At 41.9% G+C, this 22,335-nt stretch overlaps 2 protein-coding genes across 2 annotated transcripts; both read left to right on the forward strand.

Moving 5' to 3' along the window:
• Window positions 1-10,466: 10,466 nt before the first annotated feature.
• Window positions 10,467-11,986, forward strand: LOC141613986 (uncharacterized). The gene is made up of 2 exons (XM_074432734.1): window positions 10,467-11,074; window positions 11,524-11,986. The coding sequence occupies exons 1-2, from the start codon at window positions 10,467-10,469 to the stop codon at window positions 11,984-11,986; spliced, it is 1,071 nt and encodes a 356-aa protein (XP_074288835.1).
• Window positions 11,987-12,213: 227 nt separating this feature from the next.
• Window positions 12,214-13,568, forward strand: LOC141613987 (uncharacterized). Its single transcript, XM_074432735.1, has 2 exons — window positions 12,214-12,469; window positions 12,607-13,568. Exons 1-2 carry the CDS (start codon window positions 12,214-12,216, stop codon window positions 13,566-13,568), a joined length of 1,218 nt encoding a protein of 405 aa, XP_074288836.1.
• The last annotated feature ends 8,767 nt before the right edge of the window (window positions 13,569-22,335 follow it).

The raw sequence follows: 22,335 nt of genomic DNA on the forward strand, positions 1-22,335 counted from the left end.
CCTCTGCCTCTGGACTCTCCAACGGCGCCGGAGTAACGCCTGCCACCCTTCCACTAAAGTGGACCTTCATGTAAGAACTCGTGATCAGGTACGGAGTGATGTCGGAAGGCTCCGGCAAAGCAGTACCGATCAGACGAGTAACCGCAGGAGAGGACACTCTCTCCGGCGTCTCGGTAAACTCAACAGGCATCTCGCCGCAGGGAAGGCCGGATACCATAGCGAAGTCCTCTATGGTCACACCGACCTCCCCGAACTCCATATGGAACGACGACGTCGTATCCCAGTACCTATCCAACATGGCCCGGATCAGACACAAGTTCGACCTAATCGAAGACCTGTGAATATCCCGCCAAGCGGCCACCAATGGCCCCAAAGCCGACCTCTCTATCAATGCCCTCGTCCCGGCTCGGAGAACGTCATATAGGCCCAGACAGGTAGAGAAGCCCGAGAAAGTCCTCGTGGTGTCGATCTCCTGAAATCAAAAACAAACAACGTCAGAATGCCTATTCAGGCCTGACACTTCAAAAAGTTCAATCGAGGGACACGACTCACCAAGCCCTCGTGGGCACGGTAAGAGATATGCATGTCCAGTCGAAGCAACAGCTGGGTACCGTCAAAACCCTCGGCCCAAGCAGGAGCCGCCCGCAAGTTCAGCCCCCGCGGAGCTGTAGCCCGTCTAGCTCTCCAACTCGCGACGTCGGCATCATCCCCAACTGTCTCCGCCCTCCGTCTCTTCTGGCCACGAGACTCAACGTGGTGGATATGACCCATCTCAACGACCCTGGTGACATTCCGTAACGTCCGTCTGGTCGCCCGGGGACGACGCTGCCTCGTGGAAACCCTCCTCCCGGAGGTACCAGCCTCAGACCCAGTCTGAGCTCTCCTAGTGCCAGTAGCCCCAACGACGGGCACCTCACGCTCCTCAACGGCCCCTGTGGCCCCAACAGTCTGCTCAGGAGGTCCCTCCTCCACGCTAACATCCTCCACTATCGTGGCGGGTGCACTAGCCGGAGTACTAACCGGCCCCGTCCCGAACAACTCCTCAAGAGTCACAGCAAGGGACCCAACATGTCCCGAACACTCTCCTGCAAACAAAGAACGTCAGCCAAAATTTCGGCATTATGACGACGTAAAATGGACAAATCCAAAAAAAAAAACAACAACCTGCAAAGCAAAACAAGGGCAATCCCGCTCAAACACAACCAAACAAAACAAAAACAATTCACCAAAAACGCACAAAAATGACTCACCCTTCTTTTCAAGCGAAAGACGAGTCAAAACAACCACAGCAAACAAAAATGGCATCTCAAGACCCACACAGGGTCCGCCAACAACCCAAAATACGTTCCCAATGCAATGAGGAATTTTTCTACGGCTCAAAAAGGCAATTTATACGCCAATTTGAGTACAAGTCGGTCAAAAATTCAAAAACGACCGCAAAGAGGCAAACGTGATTTTATCACGCCTCAAGGTGACCTAAACTACCAATAAGGTCCATTTCAAAGCAAACTGGCTCAATTTAAGCCCAAACAGGCGCTTATTTTGTCAGACATAAGACCGTCACAAAAGGCCAAAATTCCAATTTTACCCACAATACCCAACAAAGGTCCATAATGGCAAATATGATCTTTCCCGACTACAAATCAACCTAGTGAGACCCACTACCCAAGCAAATAAACTTGGCCTTGCGAGATGAGACGGTTTCTCACCTTACTCACGTTTTTCGAGCATAGGGAGTGGCAACGGGGACCAAAATGCGAACTAAAAGCACCCCTATACTCCTAAACAGGTTTCTAACCTAGTGCAATCACCAATTTCACTCGAAATGGGCTCAATCAAAAACGCCCAAATCGATTTTCTAGGGTAAAATTTTGCCCTAATTCAATTAAGATAAAGACCAACCAATTCAAATAGATTCAAGAGAAAATACATACCTTGAGATGACATTATGGTTGATAGAACGAATGGAAGTGAGCAAAGGTCCAACAATGGCGATTTTTGTGGGATTTTTGTGTCGAAGGTTGAAGATGAATGAGGAATGGAATGCAGCCAAGTCTCGCGTATTTTACACAAAAATAAGGAAGCCCCTTTGGTTCGCATGGTGGCTCGTGCCTCAATCAGGCCTCCCCTTGCTTTTTCACCGAAATTTGACCTTTAGCCCAATTTCCCATATTAAACTTCGTGTTTTCGTTGACGACATTAAGGACCGTCATTTTTCAAATACAAAAGAAAATAGTGAAATTCCAAAATTCACTATTTCTTCAAATTTCAAAAAATAATAGTGAAATCAAAATTCACTATTTTCCTTCAAAAATTTTCAAAAATAATAGCGAAAATTCAAATCCGCTATTTCTTCAAATTTCAACGATGGCAATTAAAACCGTCATTTTCAAAAATAATAGTGAAGATTCCAAATTCGCTATTTCCTACACATGTCAACGACGGCACATAAACCGTCACTCCAATTAATAGTGAAGATTCCAAATTCGCTATTCCTTCACATGTCAACGACGGCACATAAACCGTCACTCCAATTAATAGTGAAGATTCCAAATTCGCTATTTCCTTCACATGTCAACGACGGCACATAAACCGTCACTCCAATTAATAGTGAAGATTCGAAATTCGCTATTTCCTTCACATGTCAACGGCGGCACATAAACCGTCACTTTAATTAATAGTGAAGATTCCAAATTCGCTATTTCCTTCACATGTCAACGACGGCACATAAACCGTCACTCCAATTATTAATGGAGATTCCAAATTCACTATTTCCATCAAATATCAATGGCGGTACATAAACCGTCACTTCAATTAATAGTGAAGATTCCAAATCCATTATTTCCTTCAAATGTCAATGGCGTCACATAAACCGTCACTCCAACGTGATAGCAAAATTTAAAATTTGCTATTTCCTTCGAAATTCAAAACAGACGGCGATCAAAACCGCCCCTTCAAATTAAAAAAAGAACAACAAATGGTAAAGATTCCAAATTCACTATTCCTGCAAATACCAACAGGAGGCTTCCTCGCGGAACCCGCTCATTTCAAAAACAGTGATATTGAAGATTCGAATTCACTATTTCCACGGCGGCATCATGAGTTCGCTACTTTCAAAACAACCCCATTTACCGACCGCCCCATGGCTGGCGAGCCTTACTACGCACCATGGTTGGCGAGCCCTCCTCAGGTACGCACCATGGCTGGCGAGTTTTACTACGCACCTTGGCTGGCGAGCCTTACTACGCACCATGGCTGGCGAGCTTTACTACGCACCATGGCGGGCGAGCCTTACTACGCACCATGGCTGGCGAGCCTTACTACGCACTATGGCTGGCAAGCCTTACTACGCATCGCGGCTGGCGAGCCCTCCTCAGATACGTGCCATGGCTGGCGAGCCTTATTACGCACCATGGCTGGCGAGCCTTACTACGCGTCGCGGCTGGCGAGCCCTCCTCAGGTACTCACCATGGCTGGCGAGTCTTACTACGCATCGCGGCTGGCGAGGCCTCCTCAGGTACGCACCATGGATGGCGAGCCTTACTACGCATCGCGGCTGGCGAGCCCTCCTCAGATACGCACCACGGCTGGTGAGCCTTTGTCCACAAACCTGCAAGGACGTATCCGAAGATGCCTCAGGTATGACTCCTTCTTATGGCTGGCGAGCTTTTGTACGTAGTCTAACGGACTTTAAACGACCCACACGGATAGTCGACAGACTCTAAACTGTTCCCGACGATAGGTCTTTGGCTCGTACCCTCGAGTCGCCTTGGCGTCGCCCATCCCGACGGCAGGTCCTTGGCCCGAATCCTTTCGAGTCGCCTTGACGTTGCTCGGGTCTCCTAGTTGTAATCTTTGATTGACGTGGGGGGCTCTACTTTGACTTTCACCCTGTCCAAGCCTCAGTCAAAGTGGGGGCTCTGTAGATACCCAGTATCTGCTGAGACTCCAATAAACACCCCATGATTATCGGACTATAACATGTTTTGGAATCGCGGCGTCTGATCGACAATTTGTGTGCAACTTTACATCGGAAAACTTGAAATGATTTCGAAAATAAAACATTTCAAAACATTTTAAAAATACCTGGAGTGTTTAATGCACGGCGACGGGATCTCAATGACACTAACTAGAGTCAAAACCGACACCGGACCAAAAACCGACTCAAAAATTCATATCCCGACTCCAACAACGAGTTAAACCGAGTCAACCACAAAAAACAAACATTCAAAGTCTTCTACGCTAAGATTTCTCGGATTTATGAATGGTCAAGTACCAAATATATGACTACAAATCCTAGGATAGAACAAATCATGATTGCTATTGTGTGAAAGCGACAAGACACCTCGAAGAACCGCGACGTGGCTCGCGCCTCTTTGAGCAGCCCAGGTGGCCACGTCGCTCAAAACTCACACAACCACTCATTTCCCTATAAATACCTCTTAAATGTCCCCATTTGAGAACTCACGCGAGTGTCTGCCCCCTCTTTTCTCCCTTAAAATTCTCGACTCGACTTCCTAAGTCACAAGTCGACGCGTATTTACGACCTACCGATCGTGAATACAAGCCTTACACATTGTTTGGTACCATCATCGTGCATTAAATCACTTGACATACCACTTCGACCACTACACCGTCACTAATCATAAAACACTCTTTTTTACTTACCAAAACGGTTTTAAACCGAGTTTTTTCCGACCAAACGAGCTGTTACACTTACGTCAGCCACTCGCCATAACCAAACATGTAAGTATGAGGGTGTAAAAATCCTTGTTTTATCATGTTTTTATTTGTTTCATGACTATAACATGCTAAAACTTGCATAACATGAACCAAAACATGTTATAAACGAGCCAAAACTGATTTTTGGCCTGAGACAGAAGCCCCTTGGTTCACCGGCTTGCTCCCGCCTCAATGGGGTGTCCAGGTCAGAACTCAACCGTATTTGTCCTCGTCATTTCCCTTTAATCCATTTTCATATTTGTAATCGATTTTTTTACCATTTTAAATATTTTCAAACCTTCTTTTTTTTTTTTCTTTTAACCATAAAACATTTTTCACCCTTGGTTCCTCATACCATGACGGCGAAGTCCGTCTTTCGGTGATAATATTTGGTTAATAACATTTAAAAGGTATTTTAAAGCCTTTTATTACATTTTTGGGAGGTATTTCAAAGCCTTTCATCATTTCTTTACATTTCCAAAATAAACATATTAGTCCCCAACACAAAGTCATCCTTGGTTCTACATACCATGCCGGATTTCAACCCGGGTACGATGATGAGTATCGACTAATTACATTCAAATGAACTTAAAATAATTCGTTCATAATCATTTTCAAAACTACTCATGTTAAGTTTGTCAAAGTCGAACCCGACACCGAATATCGTCAAAATAATGATGATTTTTCGAGTCTAGTTCTTCAAATCAACAAATGCGGTCTAAACGACTCTTTCAAACCAAATCGGGTCAAATACCCATTTTTCAACACGTTTTACAACATTTTTCAATTGGTCAGAACACGGCATATAACCGTTGGTTGACCCGCGCCTAAACAGGCCTTTCATTTCTCACTTTCAAAATCAGGGGAGGTCCCCTTGCACCGCCGGCTGGCTCGCGCCTCATGTAGCCGTCTGGTGCAGGGCCTGTTCCTTTTCCAGCATTAGTCTAGGACGATCCCGACTCCGGTTAGCCCGGATATAGGACGGATCAGATGACTATTTTCTTATTTAAAATCATGTTCGCAAAATGCTTTACTAAGGCAAATGGATCACGTTATACACTATAAACCTAATACGGTAAATGGATATTTAATTTCCGTCTTGCATGTAAATCAACCATAAATCCAACCCGACATCTTATACTTGATACTTGGATTAAATCAACCGACTTAGAAAGCTCTCACATGGTAGGTTTAAATTATTGTATGCGCATTCATGCATTTAAACCGTTTTATCAACTTTTACATTCAACCAATCAAAATCGATCAGTAGAGGCCGCTACCGCGGGCGGGATTGGGTGTCTGATTAAAGGGCTTCCCAATCCGTATCTTGACCTCTTACTCAGAAACTTTGGATAGTGGACTACCTTATCCAGGGCGACGAGAGTCATTCTAGAGATAGGATGCTAAAGAGCGAGGGACGATTCCTTATCTTTAGTACCTATGTCAAACCCTACTTTGTGCTTCGTTTGACCGAGGTATAAAGTGGATTTGAACGGGTTCCAAGCATCCCACAAATGCTTGGTGGCGACTCTGAACATCTCTAATCGTTTCGAGACCCTTACCGAGACGAAACCGACCGATCTAAAACGATCCAGTCGAAAGCATTTTTACGCCGCCGAGCGTGGCTTTCAAAAATACCGCTGCATGTCCACAGATCGAAGTGGGCTCACAGGTGGGCCATGTCCACAATATCTCCTTCCACCTTCCATATTTCATCCAACTACATTTCCCCTTCCACAAGCCAATCATATACCAGCCAAATGACCTAACCTTAGCACCCCTACCCCGTTTCCTATATAAACCAACACCCACACAAAAAAAAAAAAAAAAAAAAAAAAATAGGACGAAAAAAGGAGACAAAAACAACACACTCAACATAACTCAAAACTATAGAAAACTACGATCAACCTCACGTAAGAAAGATGCCCTAAACCCCTCTTATACCCAGAATCAAAGTACAAGGTTCATACAATGGATTAGACAAGCATTAGAGAATCGATTTGCTCTCTTGTTTGTGTTTTCCCGCGTTTTGGACAACCACTGTTCTCGTCCAATTCTCATTATTTTTAAATCGTTTTTACTTATGTTTCTTGCTATAGTTTAAATCTTTGGAGTCTAAGGATTCCAAAATATCTTTTGGATTCATATTTGAGCAAGAAACGGAGTCAAAATCTTCGTTTGAAAATCGTTGTACGAAGTACAACAAAATCGCGTTTTTGAACTCGTGTAAACTGCATCTGTTCTCACTCTTTTTTAATTATTTTAAATTGCTTTTTCTTCTATTTATTTGCTAAAGTTCGAATCTTTGGAGTCTAAGGATTCTATAACATCTTTCAGATTCAGATTTGAGTAAGAAACGAAATCACAATCTTTGTTTGAAAATCGCTGCACGAAGTGCCTTTTACGTGAGAGTTTATTTGTTTTTTGAAATTATTTTCGTTAAATCGTTTCAAAAAATTTTTACGATCGTCCAAGACGCGCCTTCTATGCAAAACTTGCATACGGGATTCCGAGTGGTTTCCAAGTTTACATGTAAGTTGAGGGTGCACAAAATCCTGTCTCCTTCTCTCCCTTTTGCTCGTAATTATTATATTAATGCTGGTTAATTGCTGTTAGAATAATAGTATTTCGATCATATGTTTGTTTTTATTTTATGACCATAACATGATAGTTAAAATAATTGCATGTTAAGTTTATAAAATGAAACAAATTGTTAATTTCACGACGATAACATGTTTTAAATTAATTAAAATAAAATTTTAGTTAGTTTATTTCGTTCTCATGTTTAATATTTTGTTTTAATTTTAATTATGAAATAATTAGATTAATTAACATGTTAGACTTATTTTATTTAATTAATGATGCATGTATGTTATTTGTACCGTTTATCATTGCTAAATCACTACTTAACCAAATTAATATGTGGAAAGCATGTTAAATGAATTAGACATTCATAGGTCATACTAAACCCGACATAGGAAGATTTAAATGAATTTATTTAAATAATTTTAATGAATTCATCTTTTCTTATGACGATTTCTCGCTAGTTGAATTGCGCATGTTTAGTATCCGATTCATTGTATTCGATGACTAGAATAGTCAACGTTGACCACCCCTTTAGGCCGTGTGTATGGGCGTGTGTTGTCTCGGTTTTTTGTGCCAAGCTTGGTTCGTTTTCTTGTTTTATTTAATTATTGCGGTTTTATTTCAATTGTTGTTGTAATTTAATCGTTGTAACTATTGTATTTAAGTCAAGCAATGTAATTTGTACTTTAAAATATGGGTCTAGTAAGTCCTTAATTTTGAGTGAAAACGGTTTTACAAAACCTTTGTTTTAGTTCGTTAAATTGAAGTATTTACTCTATTAAATCAAAGTGAGTGCGTAAAACAACGATGAAGCTAAGGACGAAGTCCTATGTGAGCCATGGCCACATCATTGGCACGTTTTTCAAGGCCTAGATAGGCGTGTCAAACGTGAATCAAGTGCCGTGTTTTAGCAATTATATTTAGATCGAGTTGTATCTTTTATTCAATTGTTTGCAAATCGAGTCGACGAAAATCGTCTGGGTTGTAATAGTTAGTTCCCCAACGGCTCCCCCATTCCCATCTAAGCCATGTTTGTGAATGCTTGTTTGTATAGTTCAAATCAACGTCACATGCTAAATCACTTGGACAAAGTAGATTAGATGCATTAAACGATTAGAAACCAAGCTCACATGTTAGGATCAAAATGGTGTTTTGCATTCTCTTACAATGAATCATAGTCTTGTCCAATTAACCATCATAGTCCTTAGTAGAGGCCGTTATTGCAACGGGCAGGGGTGGGTGTTTTATTAATGAACTTCCCGTCACGTACTTTCAACAACGAACTCAAATCTCATTTTCAAAATGGTCCCAAATTTCCTTAAATTTGGTTGCGACTCCAAATGATTTTCAAACTCGTGGATTGCGATCAAATCCCCACATCCACAAACCCATTCGCTTTAACGGATGTAACCTGTAGCTCAGTTATGTTTCAGCTGCTTACGGGTGACGGCTAGCTGTGACAAACTTGTGGATCGGATTTGCTTAATCGGGCTCACAAAGCCCTCAGTTTATTGTTGATATCTTTGTGATGCAAGCGGGTGTACCAACCTATTAGCAGCGACTAGTTAGTTAAAATTACAACTTCTTAAAAAATTTAAACTCCAAAAAAAAAACCCTAATGCTCTCTTGAGAAGGCGATTTTGCCGACCACGTAAAGGTGAATCTCTTACATTAATGGCGAGGGATTCAGCCTCAAAGTCTGCAAAGCTACGCAACATCACGAGGAGGAAAGGGGTAACATCTAAAGAGAAGTCTAAGGTTACTAGATTTGCAAAAACAGCGAACCCTATACATAATGAGGAGGATGCTGTGAAGCATGGGAGCATGCAGAATATCCTAGGTATCCCTGCTTTTTCCCTTAATGATGCAGAACCAACGAAAGAAACTGATATAGCATCACAGGGAGAGGTAGTACCAGGTACTGAGGAGCAGGGAGACTGGGTGCACGTATCCAAGAGTAAGAGTCCTAAGGCGGTAGAGGAGTCAGAACCATTGCTTCAATTATCTGATGAGGACGTGCATGATGAACTAGAATATTGGAAGCAGGCTGTTTATGGCTATGTCTTGGGAGCCAATCCACCCATGGCGGTGCTAGAAGGATATTTGAGGAGGATATGGCATAAGGATACCATAGACAAGATCTCATTCATACCTAATGGGATATTTATTGTCAGGTTTCACACGAAAAACATGCAGGACCAGGTGTTGAATACAGGCCACTACTTATTTGATAGTAAACCTGTCATCATTAAGCCATGGCAGGAGAACGTGGCACTGGAGAAAGAGCATGTTAAAAATGTACCCACATGGCTAAGGCTGCATCAGTTACCATTGAAATTTTGGGGACAAAGTTTGCCAAAAATTGCAGGACTGGTAGGCAAATATATCCAAAAAGATAATGCTACAGAGATGAAAACAAGACTAGCATATGCCAGAGTTTTGGTGGAGGTACAAATTGATCAAAAATTCCCTGACGCAGTGAAATTTCATGATGAAAAGAAGCAACTGGTGGAGGTTAAACTTGAATATGAATGGAAACCAGTGCTTTGTACTCATTGCAAGACACTGGGGCATGACCACAACACTTGCAGACGAGGGAAAAATCAAACCACTCACAAAGTTCAACCAATTAAGCCTGTTAAACAGGTTTGGAGAAAAGTGGAGAAGCCAAAAACTTTGGATCGGGAAATCTTGACAACTTAGTCACGCCTAGGGTTCCTGCACCCAGGGTGGAGGAAGAGCCATTCTCAGTTCGGATTAAAGAGTTCCCCCCATTGCCAATGCGTACACCAAGTAAAAGAAGGAGGGACTACTGTAGTGCTTCTTGCTGATTCAGCAGAGAAGGCCAATAGCTCAGAGGGACACCCCATCCATAATCCTGATCAATGATTAAGCTAGGGTTTTTGAATGTGCGGGGTATGAATATGAGGAGTAAGCAGCAGGTTATACATAGATTTTTGATAAATAATAATATTAATTTCTTTGCTTTATTAGAGACTAAAATTAAACCAAATAAATTGCACACAACCATGAATTCCTTTAGCAATTGGAGTATTTCTACAAACTCAGCATACCATCAAGGAGGCAGAATTTGGATTTTGTGGCAGGTGCATGAATGGGATATAGATTTTCTAGAGTATGATGCCTAGTATATCCATATGACAGTGCTTCATAAGAGTACCAATGCACGTTCTCATGTCACCATGGTCTATGCTTTCAATGGCAGCAATGAGAGACAGTCTCTTTGGGCTAATTTAAGCAGACTAGCAAATAACATTTCAGGGCCATGGGCCATTGGAGGAGACTTCAACTGTGTTTTGACTGAGGATGAGAGAGTGGGAGGATCATTTTCTAGGCAGGATGCAGAAGATTTCAGGCAATGCTTGCATCAATGTGAAGTGATAGATAGTCCTGCCATGGGAGCTCTGTACACATGGAATAACAAACATTGCCCTGCTGACAGAGTGTATAGCAGACTGGATCGTTTCCTAGTGAACCAGGAATGGCTCAATGATTACCCTCTTATGTATGCACACTTTTTGCCTGAGGGGATCTTTGACCACACTCCTTGTGTGGTACAAGCTAATGCAACTGATGAAAAGAGAGCCAGACCCTTTAAATATTTTAATATGTGGAGCCTGGCTCCCAACTTCAAAGAGACTGTTCAAGCTGGTTGGACGTGTATGCAAACTGGAACTAAGATGTATGAGCTAGCTAAGAAATTGAAGAATCGAAGCGGGGGCTCAAACAATTTGAACAGATCCAGGTTTGCGATATTGAGAATAATCTTTGAGGTGGCTCTCACTAAACTAAATAAAATACAAAGCAAAGCTTGGGAGTGAATCCTCGGGACTCGAGCCTTATTCAACAAGAATGTGAGGCTAGAGAAGTTTATCAACATTGGTGAAGCTCAAGAACCAGTTCTGCAACAAAAGGCAAAGATGAAATGGAGTGCAGATGGGGATGCAAATACTTCATTCTTCCATGGCATCTTGAAGACTAGGAGGAGACAAAATCGAGCAAAGACAGACATCGATCATCGGGAAATCATCACACTGATAAGGAGGGGGTTCAGGAGAGTTTTCTAAGATTCTATACCCAGTTGTTAGGCCAGTCTCACCCCACAACCCCTGTCAGTCCCAGAGTAGTACAACAAGGTAATAAATGTGATGAGTCTCACCACCAGATGTTACTGATGCCAGTGCATCGATGCAGAAATCAAAAGCACTATCTTGAGTATACCGCGGATGACAAAGCTCCAGGTCCAGATGGCTACTCTAGTCATTTCTTTAAAACTAGTTGGGATCTTGTTGGAGGAGAGATGTATGTCTTTGCAGTCCATGAATTTTTTAGGAATGGCAAAATGCTCAAGCAATTGAATGCTACTAATGTTACTTTAATCCCGAAGGTGCCAAATCCTTTGACTGTAATACAATTCAGGCCCATTGCATGTTGTAATGTGGTATACAAATGCATTTCAAAACTTCTTTGTGCAAGGCTTGCTTTGGTTCTCCCTCATATAATTTCTGTCACTCAAGGAGGTTTTATTCAAGGTAGAAGCATTATGGAGAACATTCTAATTTGTCAAGATCTTGTTAAACTTTATGGAAGGAAGAGTGTCTCCCCTAGATGTCTATTCAAAATAGACCTGCAGAAGGCTTATGACTCAGTGGAGTAGAGTTTCCTTTTTTCGGATCTTTGCACGAATTAAATATTCCATTTGGTTTTATTGCTCTCATTAAGGAATGTGTCACAACTGCAACTTATACCTTGAATTTGAATGGGGATAGCTTTGGTTGGTTTAAGGGACAAAGAGGATTAAGACAAGGAGATCCTTTGTCCCCTTTGCTCTTTACAATTTGTATGGAATATCTTACCAGATTGCTATCCTATACTACCTCTACAATGAAGTTCAGGTTTCACCCTCTTTGCAAATCAATGAAATTGAGTAGCTTAATATTTGCAGACGATTTGTTGCTCTTTTCTAAAGGGGATGTGGGTTCCATTATGATCCTGCTACGCACTTTCTCAACCTTTTCTCAAGCATTAGGACTTCAGATGAGTAGGGGAAAATCGAATGTGTATTTTAATGGAGTATCTAGTGAAGTCAGAAGAGAAATAGTTCGGGTTTCAGTCGCATTGAAGGCAAATTACCTTTCAAGTACGGAGTGCCAATTAAACCATCTAAATTATCAATCAAAGACTGCCAACCATTGATTGATAAAGTTTTTGAGAGGATAAGACAACTGGGAACCAAAAAACTCTCGTATGCTGGGAGACTGGTGTTAATAAAAGCAGTATACAGAACTCTACATTCCTACTGGGCTTCTATTTTCATCATTCCAAAGGCAGTGCTCCTCAAAATTGAAGCAATATGCAGGAACTTCTTGTGGCATGGAGGGACTAAATATGCTAGGACCCCTACTGTTGCCTGGTCAAAACTTTGCACTAATCAGAAGGAGGGGGGACTTGGTCTGAGAGATGAGTACAGTTGGAATAAAGCAGCAGTTGGGAAACTGGTCTGGTGGATTCAGGCTCACCCATCTAAACTATGGGTGCAATGGGTGCATAGTGTCTACCTGAAGGGACAAGAATGGGAGGACTATAACCCTCCCCAGGATGCCAGTTGGACGTGGAAAAAAGTTTGTAAATTGAAGCAGGAGTTTCAGCCAGCATATCATCAGAATGAATGGGCTATGGTACCAGGTAAGGAGTATACTATCAAGAAGGGGTATAGCTGGTTAAGACCAACCAGCCAGGCTGTAAGCTGGTCTCATATTGTTTGGACCAAATGGTCCATTCCCAAACACAGTTTTATAGCTTGGTTGTATTATCAGCAAGGGTTTAATACCAAAGACAAGCTCTACAGATTTGGTATTGTCCCTGACAGCAGCTGTTGTATTTGTGCTCAAGAGGAAGAGTCACCTCCTCACCTCTTCTTCCAGTGCCAGTATAACAGGAGAGTTATTCAGAAAGTTCAGGAATGGACGGGTGTGACTATGTCTGCTACTAATACCCAGAATTGGTGGCAACACAGGAGGTTCACGAGACTGAAGAATGGGGTCCTGAATAGTATACTCAATGCTGCTATGTATTATATCTGGAATCAGAGGAATTCAAGCAGGCATGAGGGTGTTATAATTAGTCCTGGCAGGTGTGTGATGATGATACAAGCGGATATCAGGAACAGGATTAAGCATCAGTTGCAGGGTACAGTGTCAAGAAAGGATAAGCATTGGATTGAGAAATTGCTGCACTAGCTAGTATGATCTACTATATGGTCTTCTTTGAAGTATGGTAGATGATATAGATGAGTTTGTGATAGGAATATGGTTTATGAACAATGTATACTGTATATGGTTTTTTTGAGCATCAATATATTTTTTACATTTTACCAAAAAAAAAACCTATTAGCAGCGGTGCTTCGATTCTGTAAATGTGCCTGTAACAAACTAGTACAGTGCTATATAAAGTAAAAAATTCTTCACATAGTAATTCACATAGCAAATTTAGAGACAGAATTTGATTTTGTTTTTTGAAAGTCAAGATTAACGAAAAAAGGTTGATTGTTTTAAAATCATCGAAATTCAAAAGACTTCGATTTGAATTTTGAAAAGGTTTGAAATTTGAATTTGAAAGTTGAAAGATTTAAATTTGATTTAAAATAAAGCTGGAATTTAAATTTTCAAACGTTTGACTTTGACTTGGACGATTTTAAATTCGAGAGATCGAATAACTCTTGATGACTCGGGTGCTTAACATATGAAGTTGACCGGGGTTAACTAGAATCAGGACAAACTCCGAAGTGTGCATAAACCTTAGCTCAGATAACTGACACACAACTTGAATAAAAGGAGGAAGGTGTCATAATTCCCCAAGCAAGCCTTTCTCGGAACGCGGACCATATCAAGTAGCACATCTTTGGCCACACTGTCAGATAAAGCTCATTTTGAAACCTCAGAATTTCTCATCTGAATCTAGATCCTCATCCTAGCCTAGATCGAATACTAAGACTGACTCGGTTGAAGGTGGCTTCATTTGGACTAAGTTAAGACCCGTAAGAATTTGACAAGAAGAATGGTGGATGGGTTGATCCTCTTTATAAGGGATTGCCTATGTATTCGCATAGAGCGAAATCAAACTCGGCGTAGTTCGAATGAGGTGCATAAAATTTTTGTTTTTTTTTTGTGTGTACACACCCAAAGGTTTCACCTAAGGTTTCATGTTGTATCCCATTCTAGCCTTCAATGTACCGTTAAATCCCCTATCTGGGGTTGGTGTAAAAGGCTTGGATGCTTTGGGATATGGAGCTTGGTAATAAGTGTAGATAACTCATTTCTGCACCTCCCGCAAACCACCCGGTGATGATTGGGCTGCATGTTTGGCACGCGGAACGATTTGTGACAGTTTGTAAGTTTATTGTCAAGTAATTACTCAATTACTGATGTCTACCTCTTAGTTGTCATCTACGTGCCGATACGGTCGTTTTGACAGTAATTAGAGTACATTTGGAGTCCGGGCCTAAAACCGTCTTCATTTTCTGATAACCGTTAAATCCCGAGTCAAAATGTTCTGGAATGTTCCGGATATTTATGTTCTATATTTTTATAAATATTTCACAATCTTTATTCTTTGGTAAACAATTTCCCGTAATATTCATACAAAATATTAAGGAAAACCAAATTATTCCGTCTTACCATAACTTAAACACGGAAATCTTTCTTCCGCAGGAGGAAACCACTTGGGAACAGACGCAGCAGGTGCTGCGCCTCTTCCAAGAGACGCAGTGACTGTTGCGCCTCTTCCCAGGTCCTTTTCTGCGTATTTCTCGTATCTTTTTCATATCTTTCCGAGATTCACTTCCAAAGTCTCTCCGAAACCCTAATTCCTTCCTGTGATTAGTATAAATAGGAGCCTTCGCTCTTCATATATCTCACGCGAGTGTCCGCCCTTCTCTTCTCCCTTTGCATTCTAGACCTTTGTTCTTACTTTTTGGCGTTTACGTGCTTGAACATTCGACCACGTAGGCTCGGATCCTTCTGAGTACCAGCCTCGTTTGCATGACCGACCAATTTGACCAACTCCACATCAATCAACTTAGTTAATCTAATCGTTTTCCGGTCACGAGGGCACTTTCGTCTACATTCGAGTCGAGCATCACTAATCGATAACTTAGTTCTTCTCGTTTCGTCAAACATGTAAGTCTGAGGGTGTAAATCCTTCTTTATTTATTGTTATTTACCTTTTGTATCATCATTAATGTAAGGTTTATGTAGAAAACATCTTTAAAACCGATTTCTAAAACCGTGTTTAAAACCCTTTTTACGGATTTTCAGAAGACAGACCGTTGAGAAAGGACGCAGCAACAGCTGCGCCTCTTCGAAGGAGCGCAGTACCTGCTGCGCCTCTTCGTGAGGCTACCGCAGTTCCTGCTTCCTTTCTTCTTCCTTCGTCCTCTGTAATTCATTTGCTTTTGTTTTTTTTCGTTTGTTTTCGTTAATTCTTTGTTACAATAGTCTATTAATTACACATGTATTTATTATTCATCTTTCACACGTTCAATTTGTCATTAAATCCGACTTAAATCCCTTATAATCTCATATTTGCGGGTTTTTGTCATTAAATTCAATCCGGGTTGTAGAAATTCGATTTGTTCATATTGGGTTTATGGAATTCGATCCTTTGATATATTTTCATCTGTCTTTTGTCGTTTCCGTCATTAATTCGTCATGTTTAACCTATTTTGTTCACCTATGTCACTAATCAGTCCTTCGTTCATGTATTTAATCCGTTTGCATCCGTCTCATCTATGTCTTATCGCTTTTATGACCATCAATCCCATGTAAATAACCTATTAATCACTTTCATCCGAGTAAATATATTAATCAGTCCTTAAAATCACCAATTAACATTAACGATTTGCAGTTCCGGCTTCACAGCCAGAACTCACCCTTGGAATAGACGCAGCAACTGCTGCGCCTCTTCCAGAGGGCAAAGTCCTGCTGCGCCTGTTCCAGGATGATTTCTGTCTCTGAACTCCGTTGTTGCTTGACCTAGCTTAATTAGTCTACGTACAATTAACTATTAACCGTATTATCGCCTACTGTTTCTGTTCATTCTTTCATTCTTTTTATCCATTTATCCGTTTTAAAGGTATTTTCGACATAAATCGCTCAACCCATTGTAATTATTGTAATTTTCTACTACTGTATTATTTATCGCATTTGTATGATTTATTTGCATGCTTTCATATGTAATTGAGCATTAAATCCTACTTCGACCCAATTGTATGCTAAATTAATTGTTCACCGACTTAGTCTAATCTTCACATGTTAGGATTAAAACTTGGATGTTGCATTGCATGCATATAATCGACGATATATCAAGTACGAATAACTTCCCTAATCATTAGTAGAGGCCGCTATCGAGGCGGGCGGGATTAGGTGTTCGATCAAAAGAGCTTCCTAATACGTACCCTCACCCCTTACTCCAGATCTCTGTGCACATCCGTGTTCATTGGCATCCACGAGAGTCATTCTAGACAAAAAATCCTAAGGGTAACGATTGCTTAGTGTTCATGTCTCTACTTTGTGTCTTGACATGACACGAGGTATTTGAACGGTTCCAATTTCCCATAAAAATTGGTGGCGACTCCAACAAATGCAAACGCTTGTTCTCTCTCCCAAGCGCCCCCGTGGGCCCCCGCTGTCCACAGTTTGGCGACTCCGCTGGGGAAAATGCACTTACGTGTAGCCAAGGGTGAAACTTGAACAAGGTTAGGGCATAATTTGTACAAGACAATTGTCAGTTTTCATAACTCGGTCTTCCTAGACTGTTTTATTCGGTCTTCCTAGGCCCAACCCAACCCATTCGACCAATCGTCCCGTCAAAACGGTCCTAATTCTTATTTGGGCCTAACGATGGATAGCGATTGACGTCATCCATACCATGATGCTTACTCTTGTTTGTATCAAGGACCTTCACTACTTGAGGAAATGGACTAGGAATCGGCCTTACTCTTGTTTGGTACGAGCCTGTCCACAGACTTCGGGTTTGATGGTTCGGTATGGCAACCCACCCTTTAAACCAAAACCCTTCTAAATGCACTCAGCATCCCATTATAATGCTTGTATGAATGTTTGTACCTTACGTGATCACCATTTCTAAACGAAGCCATGACGTTTTTTGTAAAAATCAAAACTCTTTTTTAAACAGAAATTTCGAAAAAACAAAAAGGCCATTAATTAGCGCAAAACCAAGTCGAAACTTTGTCAAGTCAAAATTCGGGTCCAAGCCCATTTCAAAACCTCACTTCGAGTCCACTTCTACAACTACACTATAGTTGACTAGGATACACATTTTCAAATCCTTGTCTTTTCTTCAAAGTTCACTCAACACAAGTGGCACACACCCACTTCACGAGTCAAAACATTTCTTCTCTTAGCAAGTGTGTTAGAATGGTCGATCGTGTTTTGATTCGTCATCGATCTGTTATCCAGTTTTCAAGATGCCTGGAACCAGCGACGCGAACCTCAATCAACTTCAAGATGGTAATGATCGAATCCTGGCCGCACTAGCTCAAATCCAAGTTACTCAAGATCAAGTGTATGATCGCCTTGACACCATTGAGGGCCGGATCTATGTCGTAGAGGGGAGGTTGCCTCCTCACGAAAGTGAAGTAGTAGGTGACTTCGTGGATGAATCCAAGGACGAAAATCCTCTCATGGGAATGACTGTAGCCGAGAAAAGGCTCCAATACTTAGAGGAGAAATTGATTTACCTTAAAGGGGACGACATTTATAGGGAGAACAACCGCAAGTATGAGGCCGTCAACTCCAAATTGCCAACCAACTTCAATATGACGGATATCCCTAAATTCAAGGGGCACGAAAACCCTTTGAACCACATCCGCGCCTTTAAGGATTACATGTCTATCAAAGGCATCAAACCCGAGTTGTTCTTAAGGATCTTTCCTTCATCTCTTGACACCATCCCAAAGCAATGGTTCTACTCTTTAGAACACAAGAAGATTGCTACTTGGGAAGATGCCGCGATCGAGTTTGCTAAGCAATACGCGGATAATGCCGAAATCTAGGTTAACATGCGCACTTTAGAGGTTCTTACCCAAAATGACAAAGAAGGATTCACCGACTTCCTAAGTAGGTGGAGAAAGACTAGTACTCAACTAGTTGAACGCCCGGATGAGACTACCCTTGTGGAGAAGTTCGTGGATAATCTCAAACCCATCTATGCCAACCGATTGAGATACCAAAACATCAAAACTTTCAAGGACTTAACCGTACTAGGAACAAGGATTGAAGATGACATCCGTAAAGGGCTCTTGTCCAAAACGGTAGGTCGAGGATATCAAGGCTCAACTAGCCGTTCTTACGGCTCCACTAGCAAGACCGATGAAGTTAACCATCTCGAGCCATCCCAGAAAAGTACCCCACCAAGGAAATTCACAAACCTTGGGGACACTTACTCTAACGCTCTAAAAAGGTTAATGAAGCAAGGCAAACTCCAACCCATAGGACCTACTCCCGAACCTGAAAAGAAATCCAAGTTCTGGGATGAGAACTCGTACTGTGAATACCATAGGGGCAAGGGGCATGACACGGAAAAATGCTACAAATTGAAAAATGTGCTTCAAGACATGATTGAAGATGGTCGACTACCAATACCGCCGGGAGGTAAACCCAACAACACTCAGAACCCTCTTGGGATTCTAGTGATCACAAGTGAGGAATCTACCATAGATTGTTCACACCTCATTTCTCCAATTGAAGATGAGATCCACGCGATCGAGAGTGATGGATTCTACTCCACTATCTCTCCTACCATTTCCGACTTTATCACATGGGCAAGGAGTGTGGATAGACAAGTTTGGGAATTAGAAAATGTGGTGACGGCCTTACTTGACCCCAACGCAACACCTAAAGAGCATGTGCCACTAATCCTCTCTCAAAACGCTACTATGCAAGAAATAGTCGCCGTGGTTGATAAATTAGTCAACCAAATCACGCAATTGGAGGATGAAATCATGAGAATGAGAGAACTAGCTACAATCAACGGAGTATGGGCCGATGATGACGAGGACGAGTATCTCATTAAAAACTCCCTAGTCAAAGAAATAGTCCAAAATGGTTCAACCAATGTTGTCACACCAAATGATAACGAAGATGACTCCACTGATCATTTGCTCAAGCAATTACAGAAGACAAAGGCTGATCTTCCAGTCTGGCAATTGGTAGCAAGCTCATTCCCACATCGCCAAGCTTTACTGAAAGCTTTGGCTAAACTAAATGTAGCACATAACTCCACACCCGAAGAAGTAGTCAACTTGGTCTTCCAAGAATCACCGAAGCTAAGTAATCTTATTACTTTCTCAGACGAAGATTTGCCACCTTTTGGCGCTAGTCACAACTTGGCTCTTTACATCACTGTCATTTGTCTAAAGAAGAATGTGCTAATGACCTTGGTAGATGATGGCTCCGCGGTCAACGTCATACCCCTCAAAACGGCATATAAATTAGGCATGAAAAAGTCGGATTGGACCCTTACCAATCAAGGTGTTCGCGCATACGACGGTACACGACAAAAGGTAGTAGGACTCGTTAACCTAACCATAGCCACAGGGCCAATTGAACGAAAGGTTAACTTCCAAATAGTGGACATCGAAGCTTCCTTCAACATACTCCTAGGAAGACCTTGGATTTACGCTTCCAAAGCAGTGACATCCACCCTTCATCAAAAGATCAAGATCCCACTAAATGGCAAAGTGGTGACGATCACTTCGTCACCCATCAAGGCAATAATCGAAAAGAAGTCGAACAATCAAGTCCTTGCAGATTCAGTATATGAACTTGGGGGCTTCCAAAGCATAAATGTCATAGAAAGCGAGTTGGAACCCTTATACTATGATCCATACTCCAACTTAGTGGTCAACCACATACTCAAATCCCAGGGATACTTCCCTGGAATGCCTTTGAACCCTATCCGAAGGAACACCTTCGCACCATACAAGGAAGGCAACTCAAAAAGGATACCACTTGGATTAGGGTACAAACCCACTAAAGAGGAAGTTCTCGAGATGCTTGCTCAGGTTCAAAACCGTATATACGTAGGAGTCCAAATGCGACCCTATCTGCCTACCCTCAACGGATACTTTGTTAAAGAAGGAAGTCTAGAACTCTTTCACGGATTTCCCGAGCCATGGCATTATCTCGAAAGGAAGCTAGCCGGAATCGAGATCTTTCACGAATGTTACTTTATCCCTCCAGAAACGGTTCCTACCGTCAAAACCCGTCAAGCACCTTGCTTAGACGAACAAGTTGTTAGTCTATTGTTTGGAGAGGATCGATTTGTTAAAGCAGCGCAGGATGAGATCATTACCATGATACTTCAAGACGATCGCTTCAATCCTACCGCGTTAATCACAGAAACTAACGCGAGTCAGCAGAAAGGATGGAGAAAATCAATCAAGTGGACCAACAATCAAGGAAGACTCTTCAAGCTCACCACTGGAGAAGGAGAGATGTTCAAAGGAGAACCAGAAGACGATGAGTTCGAGTCGGAGTCGGAGTCGAAGTCATAGTCAGAGTCTAGAGAAGTCGCTAAGGAGTCACCTCCTGTCGTCATCCCCGTTCCCTTTGTTTCTCCTAGGTTAGCCTCGAGTAGTAACAGTAGTTCGGGAAATGTCCCAACCACTGTCCCTTTGCCGCCACTGACCACAGATCAGATGGCTTCTTTGTTTCAACTTTTCTTAAACTTTAATATGAATAAATCAGGTTCTACTTACTCTTTGTGTTATCTTGAGTGCAATTTTGTTTACGATGATACTGAGGATGACCAAGACCCAGACTCAATCGAGATACCTCCCTACGTAGCCAAAGAAATACTACAGGAAGGGGAAGGGGACCAGTAATAGAGGACACTGAACCCATCAATGTAGGAACCGAACTAGAACCCCAAGAACTTAGGATAGGGACTACCTTGAGCTCTACCGAAAGGGCCGACTTCATAGACCTCCTACACGACGAGTTCAAAGATGTTTTCGCGTGGTCCTATAAAGACATGCCAGGGATCGACAGGGATATTGCCGAACATAGAATTTCGATTAAGCCAGGTTTCAAGCCTGTGAAACAGAAGCTTCGCCGAATGAGAACGGAATGGGCTCTTAAGATTAAGGAAGAAGTCGATAAGAAATTCAAAGCCGGGTTCATGAAAGTTTGCGAGTATTCTGACTGGGTAGCCAACATATTACCTATATCCAAAAAGGATGGGAGAATCCGTGTTTGTGTTGATTTTAGGGACTTAAACAAAGCAAGTCCTAAGGATGACTTCCCTCTACCACACATCGACATATTGGTGGACAATACTGCAGACCACGCATTACTATCCTTCATGGATGGGTATGCGGGTTATAATCAAATCAAGATGGCCATAGAAGACATGCATAAGACCGCCTTTGTCACTCAATGGGGAACCTATTGCTATACGGTAATGTCGTTTGGGTTCATCAACGCCGGAGCTACATATCAACGCACCGCAACTACACTCTTACATGACATGATGCACAAAGAAGTTGAGGTATACGTAGACGACATGATTGTCAAGTCCAAGGATAGAGAAGGTCTTATTGCGAACCTTCGCAAATTTTTCGCAAGGCTACGAAAGTACAACATGAGGCTCAATCCTCAGAAGTGCACATTCGGAGTAACTTCCGGTTAACTCCTGGGATACGTCGTTAGCCAACGAGGTATAGAAATAGACCCTTCCAAGATCAAGGCTATGATTGAAATGCCACAACCTCAAACAGAAAAAGAAGTCAGAGGATTCCTAGGAAAAGTGCAATATACAAGTCGATTCATATCAAAACTCACCATAATTTGTGAGCCTATCTTCAAGAAGCTCAAGAAAACGGACCACACGATGTGGGACGATGATTGTCAAAAGCCATTTGACCGAATCAAGGAGATATTGGCTAAACCACCAGTGCTCATGCCACCTCAACGAGATCAACCT

Source organism: Silene latifolia, chromosome 11 (assembly GCF_048544455.1).
Source record: "Silene latifolia isolate original U9 population chromosome 11, ASM4854445v1, whole genome shotgun sequence".
Lineage (NCBI taxonomy): Eukaryota > Viridiplantae > Streptophyta > Magnoliopsida > Caryophyllales > Caryophyllaceae > Silene > Silene latifolia.